We start from the raw sequence: 26,145 nt of genomic DNA, 5'->3' as shown, positions 1-26,145 counted from the left end.
CATAAACTGAGCTTATACAGGGAGGTAACTGGTTAAACATTCTTTCTTTGTCCTAAATTCAGTTCATTGTATACTTACAAGAAAGAGAGAGGGAAAAAGTCTTTCGATTTCCTTCACGTCATTCATATTTTTTACCACAGTGTGTGAGCAATCCCCACCCCATTATATATATAATCTACGAAAACATTAATATATATAACAGCTGGTTGTATCAGCACCTTTTAAAATATACACAATGTTATGCACCCTAATTAGGACCATTTTTCTCTTATTCATACAATATAGACTGTAGGGGAAAAAATAGAAACACATTTATATCTATTGTTTCTATGGTTCCTTGCAGCAAACAGCAAACAGCCTGGTCAGCTTCAGCACGGCCGGATTTAGGACGAGCAGCTGATTGGCTGTTGGATCTGCCTCCAGAATACCACCAATCAGCTGTTCCAGGCGGTGGATCTCCCTCTCACTGGTGAGAGACATGGAGGAGGCCTAAAGGCTGGTAAATGTGTGGAGTAGGTTGTTGTATAAGTGGGTGGGGGTGGCATGAATCTCCGGAGGTAGCTGGTCCAGAGAGCTGACACCACCACAGAGAAGGCCCTCCCACGTGGCAACCAGCCAAGTCTCCAGGCAGGGCAGAGGAGTGATTCATCTGGGAATCTCCCGTCGCCACCATAGGCCCTGCTCCACAAGCTGCCAGTGGTGAGCCCCTGTTCTTGACCCCTGTTAGGGTCAGGGGAGCAGTTGGGAGCCTCCCTGTTGTGTAACAACTTTCCTGCCTCAGCTGCTGGAGCCATCTTGGGGCTGACTATGAAGTTCCCTAGACTTACGCTTCTGGGGGACTTTAACTTCCATCCCTGGGTAGACCTCCAAAGTGGCCCAGGACAAGGGTAGGCAAAGTTGTCTCTTCTATGACATATGGACTTCAACTCCCAGAAATTCCTGAGCTAAAATGATTGGCTCAAGAATTCTAGGAGTTGAAGTCCACAAGCCATAGAAGAGTCAACTTTGCCTACCCCTGTCCCAGGAGATCTTGGCCTTCATGATGCCCATGGGCCTTTCCTTGGTCATTCTTGGGCTGACTCAGGACAGTAGCCTAACATTGGACTTGGTGTTCTTGTTGGGGCAGTGGCAAGGTGAACGGAGAGAGGAGTTTCATTTAGCCCCCAACTTTCCCCATAATGGTCAGATCACACCTGGTGACTTTGAGATTGCCTTGTGCTTACCCCCAAGTCTGCGGAGAGGGGTGGCATACAAATCTAATAAATTATTATAAATTATTATTATTCTCTGCAGAGAGGCCAGACCAGGGGTGGGTTCCAACCAGTGTAGTCTAGTGCACCACTCTGGTAACGGCCCACGGATGGTGCACCTTGGGCGCGATGCCTCCGGTGGTCCTTCCCATCTGTGTGCACCGCCATATTTCTTTTCTTATTTTCTGTGATTTATTTTGACTCTCTGAGCATGCGCAGAAGGAATATTGTTCCTCTGCACATGCGCGGAAGCAAAATTGCGCTATGGGACGTGCACGCGTGAAATGTTGCGATGTGCTTGCAATGCACCGGTAGGATGGTAAGAGGAACCCGCCTCTGGACCAGACCCATTTGATTGGTCCAATCCTGGCAACTGATGGACCCAATTGGGTTTCAAAGGCAGCTTGGAGAAAATACCTGCTGATCTGTTACATGAGCCTGCAGTGGCCCTGGTGGCTACTTAGAAAAAAAATTCTATTGTTATAAGGAGGCAGATTATTTCAGTTAATAGGACTCTTAAAACAGCAACAGCATCTTTTTGCTTGGGTAGAAAAAGCTGTGCCTGTTTAATAAATAACAAAGGAAGCTGTAGATGTATGAGATCCAATTCATTTCTCCTGGTTTGTGGTTGAAGCATGCACAGCCAGAAACATTATCTGTAACCTCATTGCTCTGTATGATAAGGATCTGTGGTAAGCACTCTCTCACAAAGGCAATGTCCGTATAGTGTTTGATAAATATTATTTTATTAACCGACTGAATTTTTTAAAAAAGAAACACAGTCAATAATCTTCAATCAGTGAATGTTGGCAAACTCATGTCTTTATGGGAAAAAATAATTCCATTTCACTTAAAAGTAAAGAAATAAGAAAGAATAATGGGGACACAGAGAATATTTTTAATAGAAGTAGTGACACTGAAATTATATAATGATTAAAGGACTGCTGCAAAGGTAGATATTTTATTAGTATAATGATTGCCATAAATACCTTTCATGGTATTTCATGGTAGAATTTTAATATTTAACTTGAGATATAATTTTTTTCTGTGTTGCTCTAGAAAAAGTTAACTTCCGAGTGTCTATATTTTTTTCCCCTTTTTCAGCATAAAACTTTAAGTATATGTTGCTATTTCCTCCTTTACATATTCCATAGTAGAATGTAGGGAATGGAAATTTGCAGAAGGGTTGCCCGTAGAACAATGAAAATGACTTTCAAATTAGCGATGGTATAAAAGACTTTTTCTTTGAAGATAGAGATAGCTTCCTAAATCAAAAAAATATTGGTCCATCTTAAATTATTTCTGTACACCTGGAAGCTCTTCTTTACATAATTTCAGAGATCATTAAATGGCCAAGGAAAATTTTATAAAAGTAGAAAGGTAAAATTGACATAACAATAATGTATTTTTCCAGTGAATATTTTAGTCTTTAGAAGGCCATTTACTCAAGTTTAGCATATAATTTAAAAAGCAGAGTCCAGGAATTTGGTCGATTCAGAAGCAAGTCGTAACAGATAAGACAACAAATAACAGATAAGCAAACTTAGGTGGTGCAAATAGCAAGCTGAGTTAGAAGATAAATTCACATCTCTGAATCTTCCATGATGAAAGTCTTAAACCTTTCATTTAAACCATTATCAGTTAGTAAGATAATTCGAATTCACTCTTCAACTTCATCATTCAGAATTTTTTATTCCCTGAGGGTATTCGCAAACAGTGATCTTTGTAATTGGAAGAAAAGGAGAATCCTGTTCCAAAATGAGCAGGGCATTTAAAAAAAAAAAAAAAGTTGAATAAAATTCAATGAAATTCAAAGATGGTGCAGAATCCTTGGGTCTGGTAAAACGCAAAGATTTTTCACGTATTTGAAAAATTATCCATGTTGAACACCCCCCCCCCCCCCAAAAAAAAAATGCCTTATGTCAAGGGAAAATATTCTCAAAGGAGCAGTTTTTCTTCTTCTTCCCCAATAAGTTTTTTTTTAATTAAAAGTACCAACTTCGTTCAACTGGTATTTCACTCTCATTCAGTGCTCTCTCCCGAACTATCAGTTCCAGGCATTCTACAGTAGGTGGATAGGTTTTGAGTTCAAATTTGTTGGCAAATATATTTTGGGAATTCAGCAGCCATGGCAAGTCTCCAGTTCCATAGATACATATGCTTCTGACATAATGACCTGTCAAGGCATAAAATATCAATATTATAATGACATTTTGTGGAGAGAAGAATTAAGAGGCATACTTGCATTAAGGTCTTTGCAGTCTAATCATACTGAAATAAGGAAGTTCTGGCAATTTTAATAACATTTGAAGAAAACAGAGGCATAGAACATCATATCCTTTTCTCCTTATTCAGGATCAGTATCAGAAATTATTGTTGGGCCATCTGGACCCTAAATATTCAATTTTTATTAGGTTGCATGCTTTAATTGTTTGTTTGTTCACTTTACCAGTGATTGTGGGTGGCTAACAAGGTTTTGTTGAAACCAAAACTGACTCAAGAAACAGAGGAAGGAAGAGTTCAACACAGAGATTAATACAATTTAGTAATTTAACTTACGATTTAGCAAAACTAAAGGGATGCTCCTTATCCTTGAGACGGACACGATTTCCAGCAAGCAACACTGCTCAAATTACACTTGTGATTTTCAGTCAAGCAATAAAAAAATACAGACAAAAGAAAAGGTTTCCATCCCAAGCAGGCGTGTGTCTAGATTGACTAGGCACATTTTAGCTACAAAAGACAATGTGGTTTTCCTGTTTTTCACTAACGGAAGGATTCAATGAGCTATTTAAGCCGCATCTATTTAAACTTTATTCAAACAAAGACACATTTTAAAGATTATTCTGATTATATACTAGAAAGAGCTTTGATCTTTAAAGCCCCACATGACATGGGTTTAGATTTTTTGAGGGACTCTTTTATCTACCTATCCTATTAGGTCAAGCTAGAGGGGTAGGTTGTGGATCCCATCTGCTAAAGAGTCACATCTGATGGAAGCCAGATAATATTCCTTTCCTGTTGTGGCTTCTGCTATCTGGAGCATCATCCCACCACTCACCCCATCCCTGTTAGATGAGGTTAGCCTTTCACACGGCTCTAAACACATGGTCTTCTAATGATTTTGGGGATCCGATGGACAACGTGCTTAATGATTGCAGTATGCTCTCCCACAATCTTGTTTTTTATTTATTTTTAAACATTTTAACAGTCGTGGCATTGTCTTAGCTTTTGTTTGTACACCTTCCAGAATCATGTTTTAGTGAGATGGGCAGTCATCTAAATGAATGTAATAATTAAATTAAATAAAAGTTAGTTCCGCTTTATAATTTTTTAGTGTTGTGTCATTAGGGACAACACAGGTTAAAACATCAAGTACAAAGGAAAATTAATTAAGGTACACCCAACTTTTATACCCAAAGGCGGCTTCCGTTCTAATGGCTATGGGGTCATAATAAAACAAGACATCAGCTCATCCTGAAGTAGAGAAGAGGTCAAAAAATTGACCTTCACTTTCCCCTTTTATTTCCCACCTATTACTTTTTTAGTTTCTGTCTTACTCATTTTCTCTTCCTCTTTAATAATTTCCCTGTGGCCTCCTTTTAATTTATTTTTTCTCTTCCCCACCTGCACTTTTTGTCTCTTTTTCTTTCCTAACTGTTTAAAATTTCTGCAACTTAAATAAGTGAGACAATACATTATAATCCCTGTCATTCCAGTCACTCTGTGTTCTGCTGCTTTTGATGTGCATGTTAGTGTTTTCTAAATTGCTGTGGTTAGAAATTTAAATCTGGCAATTATGCAATTATAAAAGTCCATGATATATTTGGAAAACAGGGTGCTGACAGCTAAACACGGAATTGTTTGTAAAAGCCTTAATGGACTTTATATGTGTATATAAATTACAAAGGGGAATGCAAGCGGATAAGGGTTTTGGTTTTTTTTTGGTAAATTAACCTAATTATTATTTATTTTGCTGAATTTTCAGAGCCACCCAAGTTGATGAAGTGTCGAGAGTTTACAATTAAAACCCATTTAGATTGCCAAAACAAAACAAAAAATAATGGACAATAAAAAAAACAAGTAGTGATCATGAAAAAGGATCCTCCCAGGGCGTGAAAGAAGAACCAGTTCTTCATGATTGACTTTTAAGGAAGATGGGGTTGGGACAATTTGAACTTCTGGAGAAATATTCTTTTTGAAGGCCAGAAAAGAGATGCTTCTTGAGAACTATTAGATGAAGGGTCTCCAACCTTGGCAACTTTGAGACTTGGCTGAGGAATTCTGGAAGTTGAATTCCACAAGTCTTAAAGTTGTCAAGATGTCGTTGTACCAAAGACAATAGAGCATGCTTATTCTCAGAGCAAGGGAGTCAGAGCATGCTTATTCTGTCAGAGATTATAGGACAAAAAGAGTTAAGAAAGGTGTCTCCCAAGTAACCAGGCCCTATGCCATGAAAATGATATTGATGATAATGACAAGGCATTATCAGTATCTTAAATTGTACCCAGATGTTCACAGATACCAAATGCACCTTGCACAGTGTATACTGAGGCATGTCCATATAGTGCCCACAAATTGGCCTTCAAGGCCAGCTCCACAAAGCCTGCTTTTCAATAGTACAAACATGAGATGTTTAAGGCATGATGGACTGTAAAAAAGGGAGTCCAGGTATAAGAAAGGCTGTAACTGAGATATCAAACGAATGTGGGCAAAGATCTCCTGGCCAGAACTATTCTCTGCTCTTTAAGCAGAAACTAATAACTTAGGACAGGCAAAGTTGGCTCTTCTATGACATGTGGATTTCAATTCCCAAAATTCCTGAGCTAGCATGATTGGCTCAGGAATTCTGGGAGTTGAAGTCCACAAGTCATGGAAGAGCCAAATTTATTTATTTTGTTTTGTTTTGTTTTGTTTTGTTTTGTTTTGCTTTGCTTTGCTTTGCTTTATTTTATTATTTTATTTTATTTTATTATTTTGTTATAAATTTAATTTAATTTAATTTAATTTAATTTAGTTTAGTTTAATTTAATTTAATTTGTATGCCGCCCCTCTCCGTAGCCTACCCCTGACCTAGGAAAAACCCCATATTATGTATTGGTGTTGTCTGGGGAAGTATCATGCAGAACTCAAAATGGCTAAATTCCCTGATGCCAGAACAGCCAAAGCCCAACAACCACTTTGTCAAGGTTGCTAAACCTGCTGCCTCTCCCTCTCCAAAACACAGTATGTTCTCTTTAATCTCCATAGCAAACAAAAGACAAACAGTTTCAGAACAGTGCACATTGTCTAGGCACTGATACTCTTTCAAATATTTTTTATTTTAAAAACCCCACAAACATTAAAATGATGTTCATTTTACCATGGCATCCTCCGTGACTCTTTTCTGCATCGCTCCATTTCACGGCTCTCAAGTTGCCTTCCCATGTTGCATTCGGCATGGCACCGGGGACACCTGTGATTCAAAGAGAAGATAAATAATAATAATTAATAATAATAATAATAATAATAATAATAATAATAATAATAATAATAATTTATTAGATTTGTATGCCACCCCTCTCCGAAGACCCGGGGCGGCTCACAACATAACAATAGTACAATATATTACAAATCTAATATTAAAATTTAAAAAGTCAATTAAAAACATTAATATAAAATAATCAATATCATAAAATCACAACTACGCACTTGTACACACTCAACCCAATTAATCATACTACAGAGGTCAGAGAAACAATGAAGGGGGAAGGTAATCATCCCTACGCCTGGTGACAGAGGTGAGTCTTCAGCATTTTATGGAAGGCGAGGAGGGTGGGGGCTGTTCAAATCTCTGGAGGGAGTTGATTCCAGAGGGCCAGGGCCGCCACAGAGAAGGCTCTTCCCCGGCCCCCGCCAACCGACATTGTTTAGTCAACGGGACCCGGAGAAGGCCAACTATGTGGGACCTAATCGGCCGCTGGGATTCATGTGGCAGAAGGCGGTCTCACAGGTATTCTGGTCCGATGCCATATAGGGCTTTATAAGTCATTACCAACACTTTGAATTGTGACCGGATATTGATTGGCAGCCACTGCAGGCCGCGGATTGTGGATGAAACATGGGCATACCTAGGGAAGCCCATGATTGCTCTCGCAGCCGATTGCTCTCGCGAAGGAAGTCCTTGCAAGTTCTTATTCTTAAAATGCCAGACAAATTGCAAGAGGTTTAATGGCCGGTTGAACTAATGACAAGTGCTGAACAAGTGGTTCTTGGGACCAGTGTTCCCTCTAATTTTTTGGGGGGGTGGGCGGAAAAGTATAGTGTCTGAGCGGCAGTCCCTTCGGGACTGGGCAGCACAGAAATAATAAATAAATAAATAAATAAACAAACAAACAAATAAAAACCCACCCTGTTTTGCCTCAGAGAATTTCAAAATAAAATACTGTACTGTGTGTCTATAACAGTGAGCTCATAATAGGGCAACTCTATCAATATCAAAATGCCACTTAAATAGTTGAGCTAGTTTCAAACTAGATTTTGATTTTCTTTCTCTCTTCCTTACTCCCATTCTTTTTCTTTCTCTTTTCCTTCCTCTCTTTTTTCTATCTGTTTCTCTCTCTTCCTCTCTTCCTCTCTCTCTCCTTCCCTCTCACTCTTTCCCTCTCGGCTTCTGGGCAGGTTTGGAAAACTCTGAGTTGATGATGATTTTTAAGTGAGCGATTGCTCACTGCTCAGCTTAGAGGGAACTATGCTTGGGACCAATCTTTGTACTTAATAATTCTTGCAACATCCCATGTGATTGTGATTTGCAACCTTCCCTGCTTGCTTCCAACATTTTATGACATTTAAAGTCCTTGCTTAACAATGGCTACTGAGACTGCTGGAACTGCCATTACTATACGGGGTGGTCATGTGTTTTGGTTTACTTATGACTGTCACTTATTATTATTATTATTATTATTAATATTAATAATAATAATAATATTTAGATTTGTATGCCGCCCCTCTCCGTAGATTTGGGGTGGCTCACAACAATAATAGTACAATATATAACAAATATAACACTTAATGATGAGTTTTCTGGTCCCAATAGCATAATTAAGTAGGAGCTATCTGTATTGTTGTTTTTTAATCTTTTTTTATCATAATCTGGAATGCAAACCTGGAGAATGTCAGATGTGCAGGGTTTAAAAGTTCTTACCTCCTTTTACTATTTATAAATATTTTATAACTGAGATTCTTATTTGATGATTCTTTCATAATCCGGTGGGTACACAGTGCATACATTTCATTCCCCAGTTAATAAACTGAGTTAAGTGTTAATAATTTTAATAGTATAAATGTAATAAAAATGTGCTTCTAAGTATAGTTTGAAAAAGGAGAGCTTTAGTAAAGGGTGAGGTTTTTCTTTTGCCTTTTACATATAAAATAATTACCATATTTTTGGAGTATAAAATGCACCTTAGTTTTGGGAGAAGAAAATAGGGGGAAAATCTACCTACCAGGTATTCATCTAGCTAATGTCCTTAATCTGCTCAGCTTCAGCACATCATTTTATCCCCTGGTTAGGACTCAACCCCCCCCCCCCCCTTTTGAGGGAATAGCAATGAAAACAAGCCTGCAAAGACTATGGGCTAGAAAAAAACTTTGGAGTACTGTAGCAGTGAAAAAATCCTGCAAGCTGGGACAATCATTAGCACCTCAATAGGGCTGGAAAAACCTCTTTTGGAGGGAGTAACAATGAAAACAAGCCTGCAAGCTGAGAAGATAATTAGTACCTCCTTAGGGCTGGGGAAATTTTTTCCCAAAAAGCTACATTCCGATTATAAGACACACCCAGATTTTCAGCCTTTTGTGTGGGGGAAGGTGTAATCCAGTGGCGGACTACTATTCCCAGCCCTAACGGAACGGCTGGGAGTGCATGCGCACCACAAGTTTCAGCTTTTGTGCATGCGCAGAAGCTGAATCTCATGTGAAAACACACATGATTTCCGGGTTTTTGCTTCTGTGCATGAAGCAAAAAGACCCAGAAAATGGACAGAAGAGCTGCCAGTCGCTCTGACGCAACTGGCAAAATAAAGTAAGGACTGCTCGTGGCAGCACTAGGGGTGGTGGTAGGGACTCACGGTGCGGTGGAGGGGTGAGCCAATGGAGCTGCCACTCGCAACAGTGCTGGCAGGCCGTTAGTGGCAGCGTCAGGGGTTCGTGGCACCATGGAGGGCTGCTCGGTCAGCTTACCCTTCCATGATGGCTGCTCTGTAAGCTCACCCATCCATGGCGTCGCGAGTCCCCATCGCTGTCAGCTCTGTTGCGAGTGGCAGCTCCATTGGCTCGCCCCTCCACCATGCTGCGAGACCCCACCACACCGCCCCCACCCTGCTGCCCGGGCTGTGCTGTACCCACTATGCTGCCCCCACCATGCTGTCCCCCCTGTGCCACCACCACCCCCTGGTTCTACTGCGAGCAGCAGCTCTGTCCACTTGCCCCTCTACCGCATCATGGCCCTTACCTTGCTCTCGATCTCCTGCAGGTCGATGGGCCATGGCGTGGGGAGGAGTCAGGGTGGCCCCGAGCTCCAGCCGTGTGGCCTGCTGTGTGCTCTCCCATGTGCACTGAGCAGGAGAGCAGATAGCAAGACACGCAGCTGGAGCTTGGGCAGGCTCCCGCTCTAGGTGCCGCCGTGAGATTCAGCGACGATGGAGCAAGCCTATGCGCTGCATTTCCACCAACAGAACAGTGTTACTGCCGTTCCAGATAGTAGCCCATCCCTGGGTGTATCTTATATTCTGAAAGATATGGTACTTCTAAAAGACATCTCTTTCATCAGAAATCAGAACCTTGGAAAGCTCCCAATTGATCTGCAGACTGGGATGCCACTAATTTTCCAAGTGTAGTCTGTGGAAGTCATCCGGTCATCTGCCCTGCTCCCCAAATGTTCACACACTAAAGCCCACTTACCATTTCAGCCTGCAAGTGTTGGCAACCAGCTGTTAAGAGTTTGCTCCTTCCCTTAAACACTTCCATATGAATGCCAACAATAAGCTGGTGACAGTCTGCTTCCCAGTTTAGTTCCTGTCTCCCTACATGCACCAATGGTCATCTGGTTCCCAAGAATCAATCAAGGGCTAAAAGCTGATCAATTGAAGCATACTAGTAACAATGCGCATGGCAACTTTAATACTAATATTCACTAACATTTGCGAATAGGTGTTAAGTGCAATAACTCCATAGGTGCTGTGCTAAGGAAGTGGGTTCTCACACCATCAATCAAAAAAGAGAAACTACAATTGGGAAATGGAACAACTAATATTTAAAAATGGGAATTAACTGGGTTGGAGGTAATAGTCATTTTAATCCTCAGTGTTTAGTAATTTCAACTCAAGAACATTCTTAACCAGCAAGTTTTAGGCTAAGACAAGTTAGTGTGCTAAGATTATTACTACATCAAATAATTCTAGAAGTAAATAAACACTTGCTCTGAATTGAAAATTTGGATTAAAAGTCCTTTAAAAATGAAAGGGGATGGACTCCAGGTGAAAATGTAATCATAATCATTATCCGATTAGTCAAAAAAAGGCAAAACTGCATGCTTTTAAAGATAGAAGAGTGATAGTATTAGTTTAAGTGGATACTCCTCCGTTTTTTTTAAAAAAAGTCATCCATGAGCAGTGTTCCCTCTAATTTTTTTTTTTGGGGGGGGCGGAAAAGTATAGTGTCTGAGCGGCAGTCCCTTCGGGACTGGGCGGCACAGAAATATTAAATAAATAAACAAACAAACAAACAAACAAACAAACAAACAAATAAAAAACCCACCCTGTTTTGCCTCAGAGAATTTCAAAATAAAATACTGTACTGTGTGTCTATAACAGTGAGCTCATAATAGGGCAACTCTATCAATATCAAAATGCCACTTAAATAGTTGAGCTAGTTTCAAACTAGATTTTGATTTTCTTTCTCTCTTCCTTACTCCCATTCTTTCTCTTTCTCTTTTCCTTCCTCTCTTTTTTCTGTTTCTCTCTCTTCCTCTCTCTCTCCTTCCTTCTCACTCTTTCCCTCTCGGCTTCTGGGCAGGTTTGGAAAACTCTGAGTTGATGATGATTTTTAAGTGAGCGATTGCTCACTGCTCAGCTTAGAGGGAACTATGTCCATGAGCAGTGAAAATATTAGGCTAAATTATACAAATAAATGATCATAATTGCAATATGATCCTGTAATGAGAACGCAACCTTAAAGAAGAAAGAAGAAAAGAAAAATATCAGGAAGAAATCCATATATTTAACTGCATATGTTTTCTTAGAAGTTAACTAAAAAATGAGAAAATTATTAACACCTTCGCTGCTCTCAGTGGAAATCATTGTCATAGGTATGTAAAGCCTGTTCACAGTTTCCTAAAACTTATCTCATTTAAGAATTTGGGCGTATAAAATATCCTTAGATTCTGTGAAATTTAGGATGCAAAGGGATACAGATTCAATGATTTTAAACCCGTAATACTATTTGGCTAGGGGCATGAAAGAAGAAATTGAGTAAGCAGTCTGAATACCATTTTGATTCTCCCCAGAACACTTAACTCCCCGCTCTGCTAGATCAAAAGCTGGATGGACAAAATTTCAACAAATGTTATTTGTTAAAGAGAACCGGTTTGGTACAGAGGTTGAGTCATCTAGCCTTAGGCACAAAGCCCTTACCTTGGGCCAGATAGAATCTTTTAGCCACAGGTGAAATTCAAAATTTTTCCCTATAGTTTCTGTGAGCGTGGCTTGGTGGGCGTGGTAGGGGAAGGAGATTTCAAAACCTCCATTCCTTCCCCATTGTAGGGGAAGGATATTGCAAAATCTCCATTCTCACCCCACTCTGGGGTCAGCCAGAGGTGATAATTGCCAGTTCTCAGAACTACTCAAAAATTTCCACCACCAGTTTTCCAGAAGCTATCAGACCCTGCTGGCTTTCACCCCTGTCCTTAAGTCTTAGAAAAAAAGGGTTTTTTTCTTTTTTCCAAAGTGCACCAGCGTGCCTTCTGTCCCCTGTCCTAACGTTTCTCTCTTACTATTATCATGTGTATAAACATTGTTATATCTTTGTATACTATCAATTCGTACTTGACAAAATAAATAAATAAAAATAAACAAACCACTTCAAAAACCCTCCTTAGGAAAACTATGGCGATTAAACCCAGCAGTACAAAAACATATAGTTGAAAGCATATATGGAGAAAGTAGAGGCAATTCCACGGAGACATGCAAAGATTGTTTGCCAGTCATAGTTAATATAAATATGGCCTATATACTGCAAAAAAGCAAACTAGCAGTTTTAAGTCCCAAATTCTACTTCCTTCCTGAAGTAGGAGCAGATATCCTGTATTTTCCAGAAAAGATTAACAACAACTAGACTTGCCAACTCTGTGGAAAACCGTGGTGACATGCAACAATAACAAAGGATTTGAATCCCCTGAACTACATTAATAACGAGCCCTTAGGTAATATTTCTAAATGATTTGCTCTCTCTACTGCAAAACCACACATTTGATGTAAAACGTGGAATACTATGGAAATACAGGTCGCTTTATATTTAGTTATACTGTACATATTTTAACTGCGGCTAGGATAATATATGCGCAAAATTGGAAAGGGGAGAATATCCCCAAAGAGGAAGAAGTTATTACAAAAATACTAGATTGCGCTGAAATGGATATGATGACAAGACGCTTAAATGATCAAGAAGATACGGAATTTTATGATACATGGAACAAAGTTTATATATGGATAAATAAGAAGAAACAAGAGAAGGTTAAGAAAACAATTAAATAAATGAGTGAATTGTTTTGGCAAAGATAAGATTTATGTGTTATAATAGAATTAGTTAGAATATGTTTGTATTAGAAATATATTAGAATTAGTTTACATGTGAAGAATTTTGAATTTATATTAGAATTAGCTTAAATATGAAAAATTATAATGAGAAGTATAACAAATTATTTCTTAACATTTACAATAATGAACTGTATTTAAATGTGTATTCTTTTTTCTGTATTCAAATTTATACTTTTGAGATAAGCGGGGTAATACAACTCCAATTTTGTGTTAAATGTATGTGTGTCTGTTCGTTTATTTTATGAAAATTTAATTTTAAAAAAAAGGAAATACAGGTTGCACTCAATTTACGACCACAATTGAACCCCAAATTTATGTTGTTAAGTGAGACATTTGTTACATGAGTTCTGTCCCATTTTATGACCTTTCTTGCCACAGTTGCTAAGTGAATCAATGAAGTTGTTACGTTAGTAACATGGTTGTTAAGTGAATCTGAGTTTGCTTGTCAAAAGGGAATCACATGATCCCAGGACACCTCAAGTGTCATAAATGTAAATCATTGCCAAGTGCCCAAATTTTGATCACATGACCATGAGGATGCTGCATGGTCATAAGTGTGAAAAATGGGCATAAGTCAATTTTTTCAATGCTGTTGTAACTTCAAACAGTCACTAAATGAACTGTTATAAGCCATACCAGTTTCTGGGCATAAACAATCAAGGGGCTATATTAAAATGGAACAATTCTATCAACGAATAATAACTAAATATGTAAAAATGGTAAATGCAAATATGTAAATATGGTAATGGAAAAGATTACATAAGCATAGATTTATTATCGGTATAATTAGCTGTATTATAATCCTAGAGCACTGATGGCGAACCTTTTTTCCCTCGGGTGCCAAAAGTGTGTGTGCACACACTATTGCACCTGTGCGAATGCCTACACCTATAATTCAATGCCTGGGGAGGGTGGAAATTACCTCTTCTGGCCCTCTGGAGGCCAGAAACAGCCCGTTTCATGACTTCTGGTGGACCCGGTAGGCCCGTTTTTTTCCCTCCCCAGGCACCAGAAGCTTCCCTGGAACCTCCTGAAGGCCCCCTGGAAGCCCAAAATGCCTCTGTGTGAACCAAAAATCAGCTGATCAGCGCACATATGGGTGCTGGAGCTGAGTTATGGCAACAGCTCACATGCCGGCAGATAGGGCTCCACAAGCCAGCTGTGGCACCGGTGCCATAGTTTCGCCATCACTGCCCTAGAGGTTATGTAGTGTAGTTATGTGTATTGTAGTGTTTGTATTGTATTGTTTCAAATTTGTATATATGTCTTTTTTGTTGTTTTTAAATGTAAATAAATAAAAAAAATATTTAAAAAAACATTTGCTAAATATTGCTGTCTAATTATTGGCAGGAATGGTAAGATTGAAGAGATCCTGACACAGTACTTTCCAAAAGGATCCCCCTATTGTGGAAAACTAGGAAGCTACGTGGATCACTTGATGCAAGGGTTATGAGAGAGTACACACAGACACTCCCCCCGCATCATCTGCTTCCTGTAGATGTCACAATAGGCACTCTGACAATCTAATTGTCAGGAAAACCATCATGTCTAGAACAAGATCAGGCACTTGTCTCAGAATGCCATGAAGTATCCTAGGACATACTGGAAAATTATGTACATGAATCTACAATTGCAATTTGTAGACAAAATATGGAGGAGAGGGGAGAAGTAGAGTCCACTAACAAGGGCTACTGTGTACTCTGCTATTTGTAAAAATTGTTTTGGGGTAGAAGGCTTATATAACTTATATACCGTATTTTTCAGAGAATAAGACGCATCAGAGTATAAGACACAGCTTAGTTTTGCGGGAGGAAAACAAGGAAAAAAGGCCTCTGCTTCCCAGCAATTTGCCAAATAGCAAACAGCACAGATGATACAGTATACACTGTTTGCTGTGTCTTTCTGTGCATGTGTGGCTAACCCATAGAAATAATAAAGAATTGGAGAAATGTACATTATGGCAGTATATTACGGCCACAAAGTTTTCTTAAATGTAAGAAATTATTACATGCCTCACAATTATTTAAATAGATCTACTCCAAACACGACTAAGTCAGGGTTTAACTAAGCTGCCTTATCTTAATACTAAAACAGGACACTGTTACATTTCAGATTATACTTTTAGAGATCTTTAAAACTGATGTGGCTTTCTGGAGCTATACATTATTCTCTATTATTTAAAAGAAAATACACTGGGGCCCCTCAGATCAAGCATTTATTTTAAAAAGCTTCTTCATTTTGTTAAGTTGTCTACAACAATAATAAAGCTGTCTTTAAAAAAATAAGTCTAATAATTTGAACATTCTATGGACATTTACAGTTATTATTTACCTCCTTGCATCCAGATTCAGCAACTGATTAGCACAAGAAAATAAAATTCTGCCTCTGCCTCTTGCCTCCTTGCAGCTAAAGCTGCACTTTAGTTTCACTTTCATTTTAGCAGGTGGCTTTCCTTTCAGTCTCAGTCAGCTGAGAGTCGGGAAGCTGATAAAGAATTGCTTGGCTTAACAGGCTCTGTTCTGTTTGCTGCAAGGAGGTAAACTGCTGGGAAGCAGAGGCCAAAGGGTGGAGATGGTTGGGGCTACATTCGGTGTATAAGACGCATCCAAGTTTTCACCCTCTGAAAAATATGGTAATTCATTCCTTTCTATGATACAACACAAACAAAAAGCATCTGTCAAACCTCACTCCAAAAATAATACAGTATTTGTCTATGAGAAAAAATTTGATTAGTGGTGGTTAAATGTTTGTAATAAAAAAAATTGTTGGCCAAAATGTCAGTAAATTTCTTAGCAAAACTCTGAAGAAGTTATAAATAACAAAAGGCATAATAGTATTATGGGCTTCCGGAAATTTTTCACTACATATTTTTTCTACCCAGAGATTGTGTTTACTGTTTTTCTGAGATGCTGTGTGTCCTCTTTGGTATTCTGTGACATATTGATAGCATACAAGAAACACACACTTAATAAAGAAGTGCATTTTCAAAAGTAAACTGGACTTTCTTTGTTTTTTTCCTTTGAAAATGTTTCACTTCTCATCCAAAAGGCTCCTTCAGTTCGGTTCTGAATTGAAGAAGCTTCTTAGATGAGAACTGAAATGTTTTCAAAGGATAGAAAACCCCCGAAGAAGGTTCAGTTGCCTTTTGAAAAAAGCACTTTGGGGACAAGCACAACCTGGATGGTTGAGAATCTCTTCAGATATTACTGTTAAAAGTATTTATTTTTGTGTGTTTTATTTGCATGCCTTCCCTGTTTTTTCTCTCAGAGTTGCATGCGGATTCCTCTAACACTGGCATCACAGTATCAACTCTGAAAATCAGTTTGAAACCACCACAAAGACATACTATTAGAAAAAGCAAGTAGGATGCTTGGCTGCATAGCTAGAGGTATAACAAGCAGGAAGAGGGAGATTGTGATCCCGCTATATAGAGCGCTGGTGAGACCACATTTGGAATACTGTGTTCAGTTCTGGAGACCTCACCTACAAAAAGATATTGACAAAATTGAACGGGTCCAAAGACAGGCTACAAGAATGGGGGAAGGTCTTAAGCATAAAACGTATCAGGAAAGACTTAATGAACTCAGTCTGTATAGTCTGGAGGACAGAAGGAAAAGGGGGGACATGATCGAAACATTTAAATATGTCAAAGAGTTAAATAAGGTTCAGGAGGGAAGTGTTTTTAATAGGAAAGTGAACACAAGAACAAGGGGACACAATCTGAAGTTAATTGGGGGAAAGATCAAAAGCAACATGAGAAAATATTATTTTACTGAAAGAGTAGTAGATCCTTGGAACAAACTTCCAGCAGACATGGTTGGTAAATCCACAGTAACTGAATTTAAACATGCCTGGGATAAACATATATCCATCCTAAGATAAAACACAAAAATAGTATAAGGGCAGACTAGGTGGATCATGAGATCTTTTTCTGCCGTCAGTCTTCTATGTTTCTATTTTTATTCCTCTTTTCTGCTGCAAGATACTGTAAATACTTTTGAAGGTTTACAGTTAAAAAAAGGAGACTTCCTCAATCACAGTTAAATGTTAATCTGGCTTTTCTAAGTCAGTGCAGAATGTATCAGAACAGCAGTGGAACAGAAGATGCATGAAAAAATGTTTCAGGGAAAAACCCAAGTACTTCTATTCTTCTTCTGCCTTTTTTTTTCATTTAACCAAATTAGGTAGAATTAAGTAACACAACAATTCTTGAAAAAAAAAAAAAAAAAAAGCCCCACACTTAATTCTATTTGAAAATGAAGAACAGAAGTAAGCAAAATCATATATCTACTTTCTCAAATAACCTCCCACCTTTTTGAAAATCAATTCATGGATTGAATAGAGTCTTCTTGAAAACAAATGGCTGGAACTCTCCCTCATTAATCCAAAAGGTTGAAATTGAGTGATATAAGCATGGGAGAGTGGAAATTCTTGAGTCTCAGTAAATTACAGGGTTTCCACAAAACAATACCCCCTCAAGGAACTTCCTTTAAAAATCTTGCCAATAAAACTCAATTTTCAGGTACAAGTAGCTAACTTCTCCATGCGTCAGCCTCAGGAGGTTTGCTGAAAAAATCAACAAGCAAAAGGTTATCATTAAAATTCTTTTACTTTTTCTCTTGCTGCAGAGTTGGCTTTTTGTCAAGAGTTTCACCTGCTGGAATGCTATGCTGAATGTAAAGTTGCATGGAAATATCTAATCAGAAGGTTCAATGATGGTAGGAGTCACTTGTCCCTTTGGGTGCTAATTTTACTTTTGCAATCTCTGAAATTGCCAAGGGCAGTGAAAAAGAATAAAACAGAAGCTCTGAAGAAGCCTCACCTGTCTGTCCAGCCAGCCCAGATCTCAAGAAGAAAGGAAGTTGGTTGTTGTTTTTCTAATCAAAAGGCTATCTTAAAGATAGGCGGGGCATTCTTTTTACTCAATAAAAACTTCGGAATGCTCATATAAAATGACCTAAGTGCCAAAGCTCACTGCAACAACATCACCAAAAAGAATTCAAGAGTTGTTAACCTAATCCTATGTGGCTTCTTCTTTACTAATCTCATACTACTAACCAGAGCATACAAAACTTTAGCCAGACCAATCCTTGAATACAGCTCATCTGTCTGGAACCCACACCATATTTCAGACACTAACACTTTAGAAAATATCCAGAGATATTTTACTAGAATAGCCCTCCGCTCCTCCACTCGGAACAGAATACCCTACGCAACCAGATTTACAATCCTAGGTTTAGAAAGCTTAGAACGATGTCACCTTTGACATGACCTAAGCATAGCCCATAAAATCATCTGCTACAACATCCTTCCTGTCAACGACTACTTCAGCTTCAACCACAATAATACACGAGCACACAACAGATACAAACTCAAAGTGAACTGCTCCAAACTCGACTAGGAAATACGACTTTAGTAACCGAGTAGTTAATGCATGGAACTCTCTACCTGACTCTGCAGTAATCTATCCCCCAAAATTTTACCCTTAGATTATGCACTGTTGACCTCACCCCATTCCTAGGAGGTCAGTAAGGGGCGTGCATAAGTGCACTAGCATGCCTTCCACCACTGTCCTATTATTAGTATCGTGTATACATTGATATAATATTGTTATATCTTTGCATACTACCAATACGTACTTGACAAAAATAAATAAAAATAAATACCAAGAGTGGCATATCTTTAGGCAAAGACTGAATTTACTTGCAACTTGCATTCCCCATAATTTTGAAACAGAGGAGACTATTAATCAAGCACAGGGGTGGGCAAAGTTGGCTCTTCTATGACTTTCTCTCATTAGTACTAGACAGCATCTGTTTCAACAAGTCTGCTGCATACTGGCAGTAACTTCTGGATTCTGGCAAAAGCAAGCACAGGTAATCCAAAGCTGACGAGTACTGCAGAGCACAAATTGCTAAATGAAACATTTGTTAAGTGAACGTTGCCCATTTTACGACCATTTTTGCCACCATTGTTAAGTGATGACTGCAGTTGTTAAATTAGTAACATAGATGTTAAGTGAATCTGACTTTCCCATTGACTTCGCTTGCAAAAGAACATATGAACCCAGGAAGTGCAACCACCATAAATACGAACCAATGGCCAAGTGTTTGAGCTTTAATCACGTGATCCTCAAATGGGGCAGCAGTTTAAGTGTGAAAAATGGTCATAAGTCACTTCTTTCAGCAAAGTCAATTGTAACTTTGTACTGTCACTAAATAAATCGTTGCAAGTTGAGGACTACCTTTAAAGAATTGTATTTCTTTACATTGTCCTTATATTATCTCTTAGCATTATTTTTAAGAAAGCTTTTGATCTGCAAAGTGTGTCATGGCCAAACCACTCCTTTCAAACCTGCCTTCATCAAAACTTTTCAGTTGCCAAGAGCAATAAATTTTCTACGAACAAATACAGTATTAAAAGAATCACAGAACAATTAGTGACACCTATTAATCTTACTGATTTACATTCTGACCACTACAACACTTCTTTTATATGATAATACTTCCTTGAAATTCCAGTTTGTCCATTAGTACGAATGTCTGGAGACCTCTGATGTGAGAGAACACTATTTTTAAGGGATTAAACTGAGGTAATTTTCCCCCCTCCACTTGAAAATAAGACTCTTGTCTCTTGTACTAATACATATTGGCTCAATTCTACAATCCACTGAGTTTACATACAAAGGTGAGATATGTTTCTTGTTTTAAAATTCAGTTCTCATGTTAAAGGTGATCGATGGATACAAACTCCTTTTATTTAATTGACATTTCTAAACCAGTAGCTTTGACTGGATAACAAATCAGTAAGCTAAATTATTAGTTAAGGCAGGGGTCGACAAAGTTGTTCAGAATCTAGGAGCCAGCCAAAAAATTTAGGAGCCAGAATTTTTTTTAAGCAAACTTGGTTTTTAACCGTCGGAAGTCACCGCGCACGCGGCCGGAGGAGGAATGAACAAAACCTCACGCCGGGAGGGGAGGGGCTTCCGCTTCTCTCCGAAGGCGGGTGAGCGGCCAAGATCGGAGCGTCTGTGTGCGGTGGGGGGGAGTGAAGGGGTTCGAGTAGGAGGCGGAATGGAGGCAAGGGGGGGAGGGAGAGACGCACGCAAGCGCAGGGGACGCTGGGAAAGCAGCTCGCTCCGAGGTTGATGGGCGGAGCTACGGAAGCCAAGATGTACCATTTCTGGGCGTAAACACAAGGCGGGAAAAATATACTGTATACATACAGTACAGCAGGCAACATTTTCTAGGCGCCAGACAACATTTTCTAGGCGCCACTGGCGACCAGGCGCCTGGGTTTGTCGATACCTGAGTTAAGGGTATAAAATTTTATCTTTGTTCCTCCTTCTGTTAATAATCAAAGCTTTTGAGTCACCTCATATTTCAGATAACGAGGCATCTGGGGAGTTTGCTTCCTTCTAAGCAACTCAAGTACACTGCTCAAAAAAAATAAAGGGAACGCTTGAAGAACACATCCTAGATCTGAATGAATGAAATATTGTCATTGAATACTTTGTTCTGTATGAAGTTGAATGTGTTGACAACATGTGAAATTTATTGTCAATCAGTGTTGCTTCCTAAGTGGACAGTTTGATTTCACAGAGTTTTGATTTACTTGGAGTTATATTGTGTTCCTTTTATGTTTTTGAGCAGTATATTATCAGGCCTGTCTTGCATCACAAGAGAAAACCAGCTGACCTGAGCCTAAAAACCACACTTTCATCCACCATCTTATAATGGCCAGAATCCTTTCCTACATAGATATTTTGGCAAAACCTATAAAAAGTCAAGAATTCTAAATGGTTTGTTCTTAATGATTTTCCAACATGCTTAATCATGTTGCTTCTCCTGTGCTTATTTCTGAAACTGATGATACTAAATTCCAAATATATTATCCATTTCACTCTTTTTTCCTTATAATCTCACACATATTTTAATGACCTTTCTCTTTTGCTATCACATTGTTACCTTGATTCAGAGCATCATTACTGTGGCTAACATTGGGCATCAGATTTCCAGATGGCCACTGATTGCATAAAACAGGTTCAAGAGAGGATGGCAATGATGAAAACCCGATTTGAGAATGTGCTCTACTAAGATAAGCTAGAGGAACTGGAAATTTTGTCTTTGGACGAAGAAGAATGAAGAAAAATGGGACAAAGGTGATCAGGAAGTATTTTCTACAGAAACCAAGATCACAAAGGATGAGTATGTACGCAACAACTGTACCTAGATTTTGTTTCAACAGAAGTAAAAACTTCCTGATGGTGAAATCTGTCCAACAGTGAAAAGATTTACCTCCATAGATATTGCCATGGTTTTAAAAAGTCTGGAAAATCACCTGTCCTTTTGACTTCCTCCAATTCTATGATTTTGAGATTCTTCAACTTCCTGAAGAATTATTTTCACACGAAATCACTTTGGCAAATTTAAAGCATGCCTGAATTAACTGCCTAGTCCTTTGACAAATGCTTTGGAAACTCTGTGACCTTTAATTGACCTTTAAAAATTGAAATAGGTTTACAAATTCATAAGATTAAGGCCATAATTCATAAGATTAAGGGCATTTTAACAAGGAGCTTTCAAACAAATTCCACTACATTTCTCTAGGCATGTTTTGAAACAAAATATTTCTTGCCATTATTTATTCAGGATAGAATTTGTTACGAAGTAACTAATCATTTGATCTGTATCCAGATCATTATTTCTTGTTTTTCTTGGGTTCATGGCTGTGAATAAATGGGGAATAAATTCCTAGGGGTAGGGAGAATAGCCATACAATTGCAAGATTTTGCAGAATAATTGTTTGTGGTTTGGGGGAGCGGTAAACTAAACTATTTCCACTTGGACTGTGGATCAAAAAGGAAAAAAAATCACTGTCGGCCAGCCCTACCAACCACACTTTAGAATATTATTAATGCCAGTTTAGAAATCAAATCTCAGCTGGTTTAGCATTGCTGCCATCAAGTAATAACTGCTTCTTAGGATGCCAAGCATATGTTCCAGCCATTTCTGAACACTTCAGACCTTGTCATCTGCTAGCCAACTAGGGTTTGGCCCTTGCTGTTGAAAAGTGAAAGAGTCAGATATTTTTGAATAATGGATCCAGAAATTAATTTGAGGAGTGCCTGCCTTTTTAGGGGGACTGTGTTTAAAAGATGTCATGAAAAAAGAACAAATTTTGCCAGACAAGACTGTAAAATAATGCACTTGGGGAAAAGGAATCCTCAATCTGAGTATTGCATTGGCAGTTCTGTGCTAGCAAAAACTTCAGAAGAGAAGGATTTAGGGGTAGTGATTTCTGACAGTCTCAAAATGGGTGAACAGTGCAGTCAGGCAGTAGGGAAAGCAAGTAGAATGCTTGGCTGCATAGCTAGAGGTATAACAAGCAGGAAGAGGGAGATTGTGATCCTGCTGTATAGAGCCCTGGTGAGACCACATTTGGAATACTGTGTCCAGTTCTGGAGACCTCACCTACAAAAAAGATATTGATAAAATTGAACGGGTCCAAAGATGGACTACAAAAATGGTGGAAGGTCTTAAGCATAAAACTTATGAATCTGCATGAACTTAATGAACTCAATTTGGATAGTCTGGAGGACAGAAAGGAAAGGGGAGACATGATCGAGACATTTAAATATGTTAAAGGGTTAAATAAGGTTCAGGAGAGCAGTGTTTGTAATAGAAAAGTGAACACAAGAACAAGGAGGCACAATCTGAGGTTAGTTGGGGGAAAGATCAGAAGCAAGGTGAGAAAATATTATTTTATTAAATGAGTAGTAGATGCTTGGAACAAACTTCCAGCAGGTGTGGTTGCTAAATCCACAGTGACTGAATTTAAACATGCCTGGGATAAACATATATCCATCCTAAGATAAAATACAAGAAATAGTATAAAGGCAGACTAGATGGACCATGAGGTCTTTTTCTGCCGTCAATCTTCTATGTTTCTATGAAGCTGACCTGAAAGTGGATTTTAAAATGAACAGGCTACAAGACTGCTATTATAAAAGAATGCCATGCTAAATATATAGATGAAACTGACTGATGTCTTAATGATTAAAAGGGATGCAAGGTTGACTCAGCCTTTCATTCTTCCGAGATGGGAAAAATGGGGACCCAGATAGTTGGGGGGCAATATGCTGACTCTGTAAACTGCTTAGAGAGGACTGTAAAAGCGCTGAAGCGGTATATAAGTCTAAGTGCTATTGCTATTGCTTTGTACACATAACAAAACTATTATCTAGTGAGCTGGATAATTTACCTATATTGGATTTACAAGCGTGGTTATTTTGGCAGAATGTTGTGAGAAGTAACAAAAAAGAAATGAAAAGGAACCAAGTTCTAGGGCATTATTTGAAGGGATTAAAGTTCAAGATTGTTAAAAAGCATATAAAATTGGTTGATTCGATCAAGATCAAGATAGACATATTGTTATCTCTGGTAAATCTTAATGGACTTTTGCTGATAATAGCAATAGCAGTTAGACTTATACATACCGCTCCACAGTGCTTTACAGCCCTCTCTAAGTGGTTTACAGAGAGTCAGCATTTTGCCCCCAACAATGTGGGTCCTCATTTTACCCACCTTGGAGGGATGAAAGACTGAGTCAACCTTGAGCCGATGGTGAGATTCGATCTGCCAAATTGCTGGCAGCCGGTGATCAGCAGAAATAGTCTGCAGTACTGCACTCCAACCATTGTGCCACCACTGCCACTGTTAATGACTGAGATGCTGCTGTAATTATTTTTTTATAAATAACGAAAGAACATATCATATATCATATTTTAAGAGAAGGTGATAAGCCACTACAATTATTTATACTAATTGTGAAGAAAGGGAAAGTCCCTTTCCCCCTTTTTGCTATAGTCTGTTTCTCTTTTTCTCTGCAATTTATTTCTTTTTTTCCCTTAGCAACATAGAAGATTGACGGCAGAAAAAGACCTCATGGTCCATCTAGTCATGGTCCATCTAGTCTGTCCTTATACTATTTCCTGTATCTTAGGATGGATATATGTTTATCCCATGCATGTTTCAATTCAGTTATTGTGGATTTAGCAACCACATCTGTTGGAAGTTTGTTCCAAGCATCTACTACTCTTTCAGTAAAAAAAATATTTTCTCACCTTGCTTCTGATCTTTCAGCCAACTAACCTCAGATTGTACCCCCTTGTTCTTGTGTTCGTTTTCCTATTTAAAAACACTTCCCTCCTGAACCTTATTTAACCCTTTAACATATTTAAATGTTTTGATCACTTCCCCCCTTTCCCTTCTGTCCTCCAGTTCTTCCTAATTTGCCCTGGTTTTTATTTTATTTTCAACATTCATGTTTAATACAATGACTACCAAAGAGCCAGAGATTCTTCTTCTACCTGGAATCCGATTGAGGGTGACCCAAAAGTGTTCGTCGGGGCTGTAGGTGTCTTTGGACCACTGCAGCAAATCAATGGCCCTGGAGTCATTGAAAAGGAACTCCACAAAAGGCCTCGTGAGAGCGATATAGGCAGACCCAAAGTAGATCGTCAGGTTTTGGGGTGGTGGCGGTTTCAGGACCTCGGTCCTTTTCATGTAGGACCCTTTATTGTCCAGGTGCTCCTTGTAAACATATTTGGTCCTCACAGTGATGGGTGGAGGCTGAAGGATGCCAGGTGTGATGTTCTTCCCTTGGAATTTTTTCAAGTGGCGGACAATCTCCTTGTTGGTTTTCAGCGGGAAATCCTGCCCGCACAGGTTGAGGACGTACTTCCACGTGGTGGTGGATCTCAGCAGGTCCTTCATGCAGTTGAGATCCGCCTGAAGCCTGGAGATGCCGGCGTAAACCACCGGCTCCGCTTTGGAGACCAGGAAGGCGTTGGGGAAGCACTCCAGCACTCTGCCCACCTCTCGCTTGTACCTGGCCGGCGCTTTCTCGTCCACGTGGACGCAGTAGACGTTGTGCGGGGCGTAGATGGCCCTGAAGAGCCGCTCGAAGGTGGTCACTTCTTTGTGGAGGGTGAAGATATAGGCCAAGGGGAAGGCCGCCTCTTCGGCCGAGACGGTTCGGGTCACATAGTGGCTCCCCGTCACGTAGTCTTCGCAGGAGGCGGCTCGGCCCAGGGAGGTCCGGAGATGGTTCCCCCACACGAAAGTCGCCCGCCCGCCCGCCAGAGCCTTGCAGGCTCCCCGGAGGAACCCGCTCTCCCGAAGCCGGGGTAACCGAGGCGGCGGCGGCGTCTGTTTGGCCACCGGCGGCGGAGGTTGCCCGAGGAACAGGAGCAGCAGCGCCGAGAGCCCGCTCAGCGCGAAGACGGCGAAGATGTAAGGCGGCTTCCCAGACCCCATAGTCTCCCGGGGACGGGCGCCGCTGCACAAGCCCGGAGTCAAAGAGACGGACCGAAAAGCCCCGAGCGGCCGATGGTCCTTCCGCGAGAGCCCGAGCGAGGCATTCAGCCCACCGCTCGGCTTTCTCCTCAGCCGCCGCGCCAAAAAAGCTCCTCCTCCTTTTATTCTTATTCTTATTCTCTCAGTCGGTCGCTAAGCAAACAAACAAAAAAAGCGCGCTCCGGCCGGGCTCTGACAACGAAAGTATCGCATCCTCGGAGCTCGTTCGGCCTCGCCCCTAGGGGTAGGGGGTGGGGAGAGAGCTCATTTGCTTAACCAAAAAGGGGCCCCGGATTGGCTGATTGCCGGAGCGCCTCGCTTTTTCCCACCGCCCGGGGCGGAGCGGGGTCAAGCAGGTACCACGCTCCCTCAGGCGCTTCTTGGCGCGGGCTGGAGCTCGGCTGCGTTTGAGGGCCGGGCGCTGGCGAAGCTCGGTCTCTCGGCTTCCCGCCCGGACGTGGGGGAGAGAATTTAAAAGTCTCGGTTCGTGTCCTTTGACGGACTAGTTCAAAGAGCGTCTGAATGGACCCGCATAGTGGGGTTGACCCTGACCAAAGGGCGTGGCTAGGCAGCGGAGAAGATGGCGCGCTTGTGCTACCCGCTCCTCGCCCCAGGCTTAGATTTTAAGATTTGCAAGAACTTTATTGTCGCTTTGAATGGTGCGCTAATCGGGCAGACAATTAA

General features: G+C 40.0%; 2 protein-coding genes across 2 annotated transcripts in view; both read right to left on the bottom strand.

Moving 5' to 3' along the window:
- The window catches only part of LOC139164763 (transmembrane protein 14C-like), a 352,287-nt gene that overhangs the window by 21,316 nt on the left and 304,826 nt on the right, over positions 1 to 26,145 (bottom strand). The window lies entirely within an intron of this gene.
- Positions 1,980 to 25,701, bottom strand: GCNT2 (glucosaminyl (N-acetyl) transferase 2 (I blood group)). The gene is made up of 3 exons (XM_070747246.1): positions 24,474 to 25,701; positions 6,613 to 6,705; positions 1,980 to 3,426 (listed from the first exon to the last, which is right to left on the bottom strand). The coding sequence occupies exons 1-3, from the start codon at positions 25,420 to 25,422 to the stop codon at positions 3,236 to 3,238; spliced, it is 1,233 nt and encodes a 410-aa protein (XP_070603347.1). The 5' UTR covers positions 25,423 to 25,701; the 3' UTR covers positions 1,980 to 3,235.

The sequence above is a fragment of the Erythrolamprus reginae genome, chromosome 3 (genome assembly GCF_031021105.1).
Source record: "Erythrolamprus reginae isolate rEryReg1 chromosome 3, rEryReg1.hap1, whole genome shotgun sequence".
Taxonomy (NCBI): domain Eukaryota; kingdom Metazoa; phylum Chordata; class Lepidosauria; order Squamata; family Dipsadidae; genus Erythrolamprus; species Erythrolamprus reginae.
Note: the sequence above shows the minus strand (reverse complement) of the source record. Positions and strands in the feature narration are given on the sequence as shown.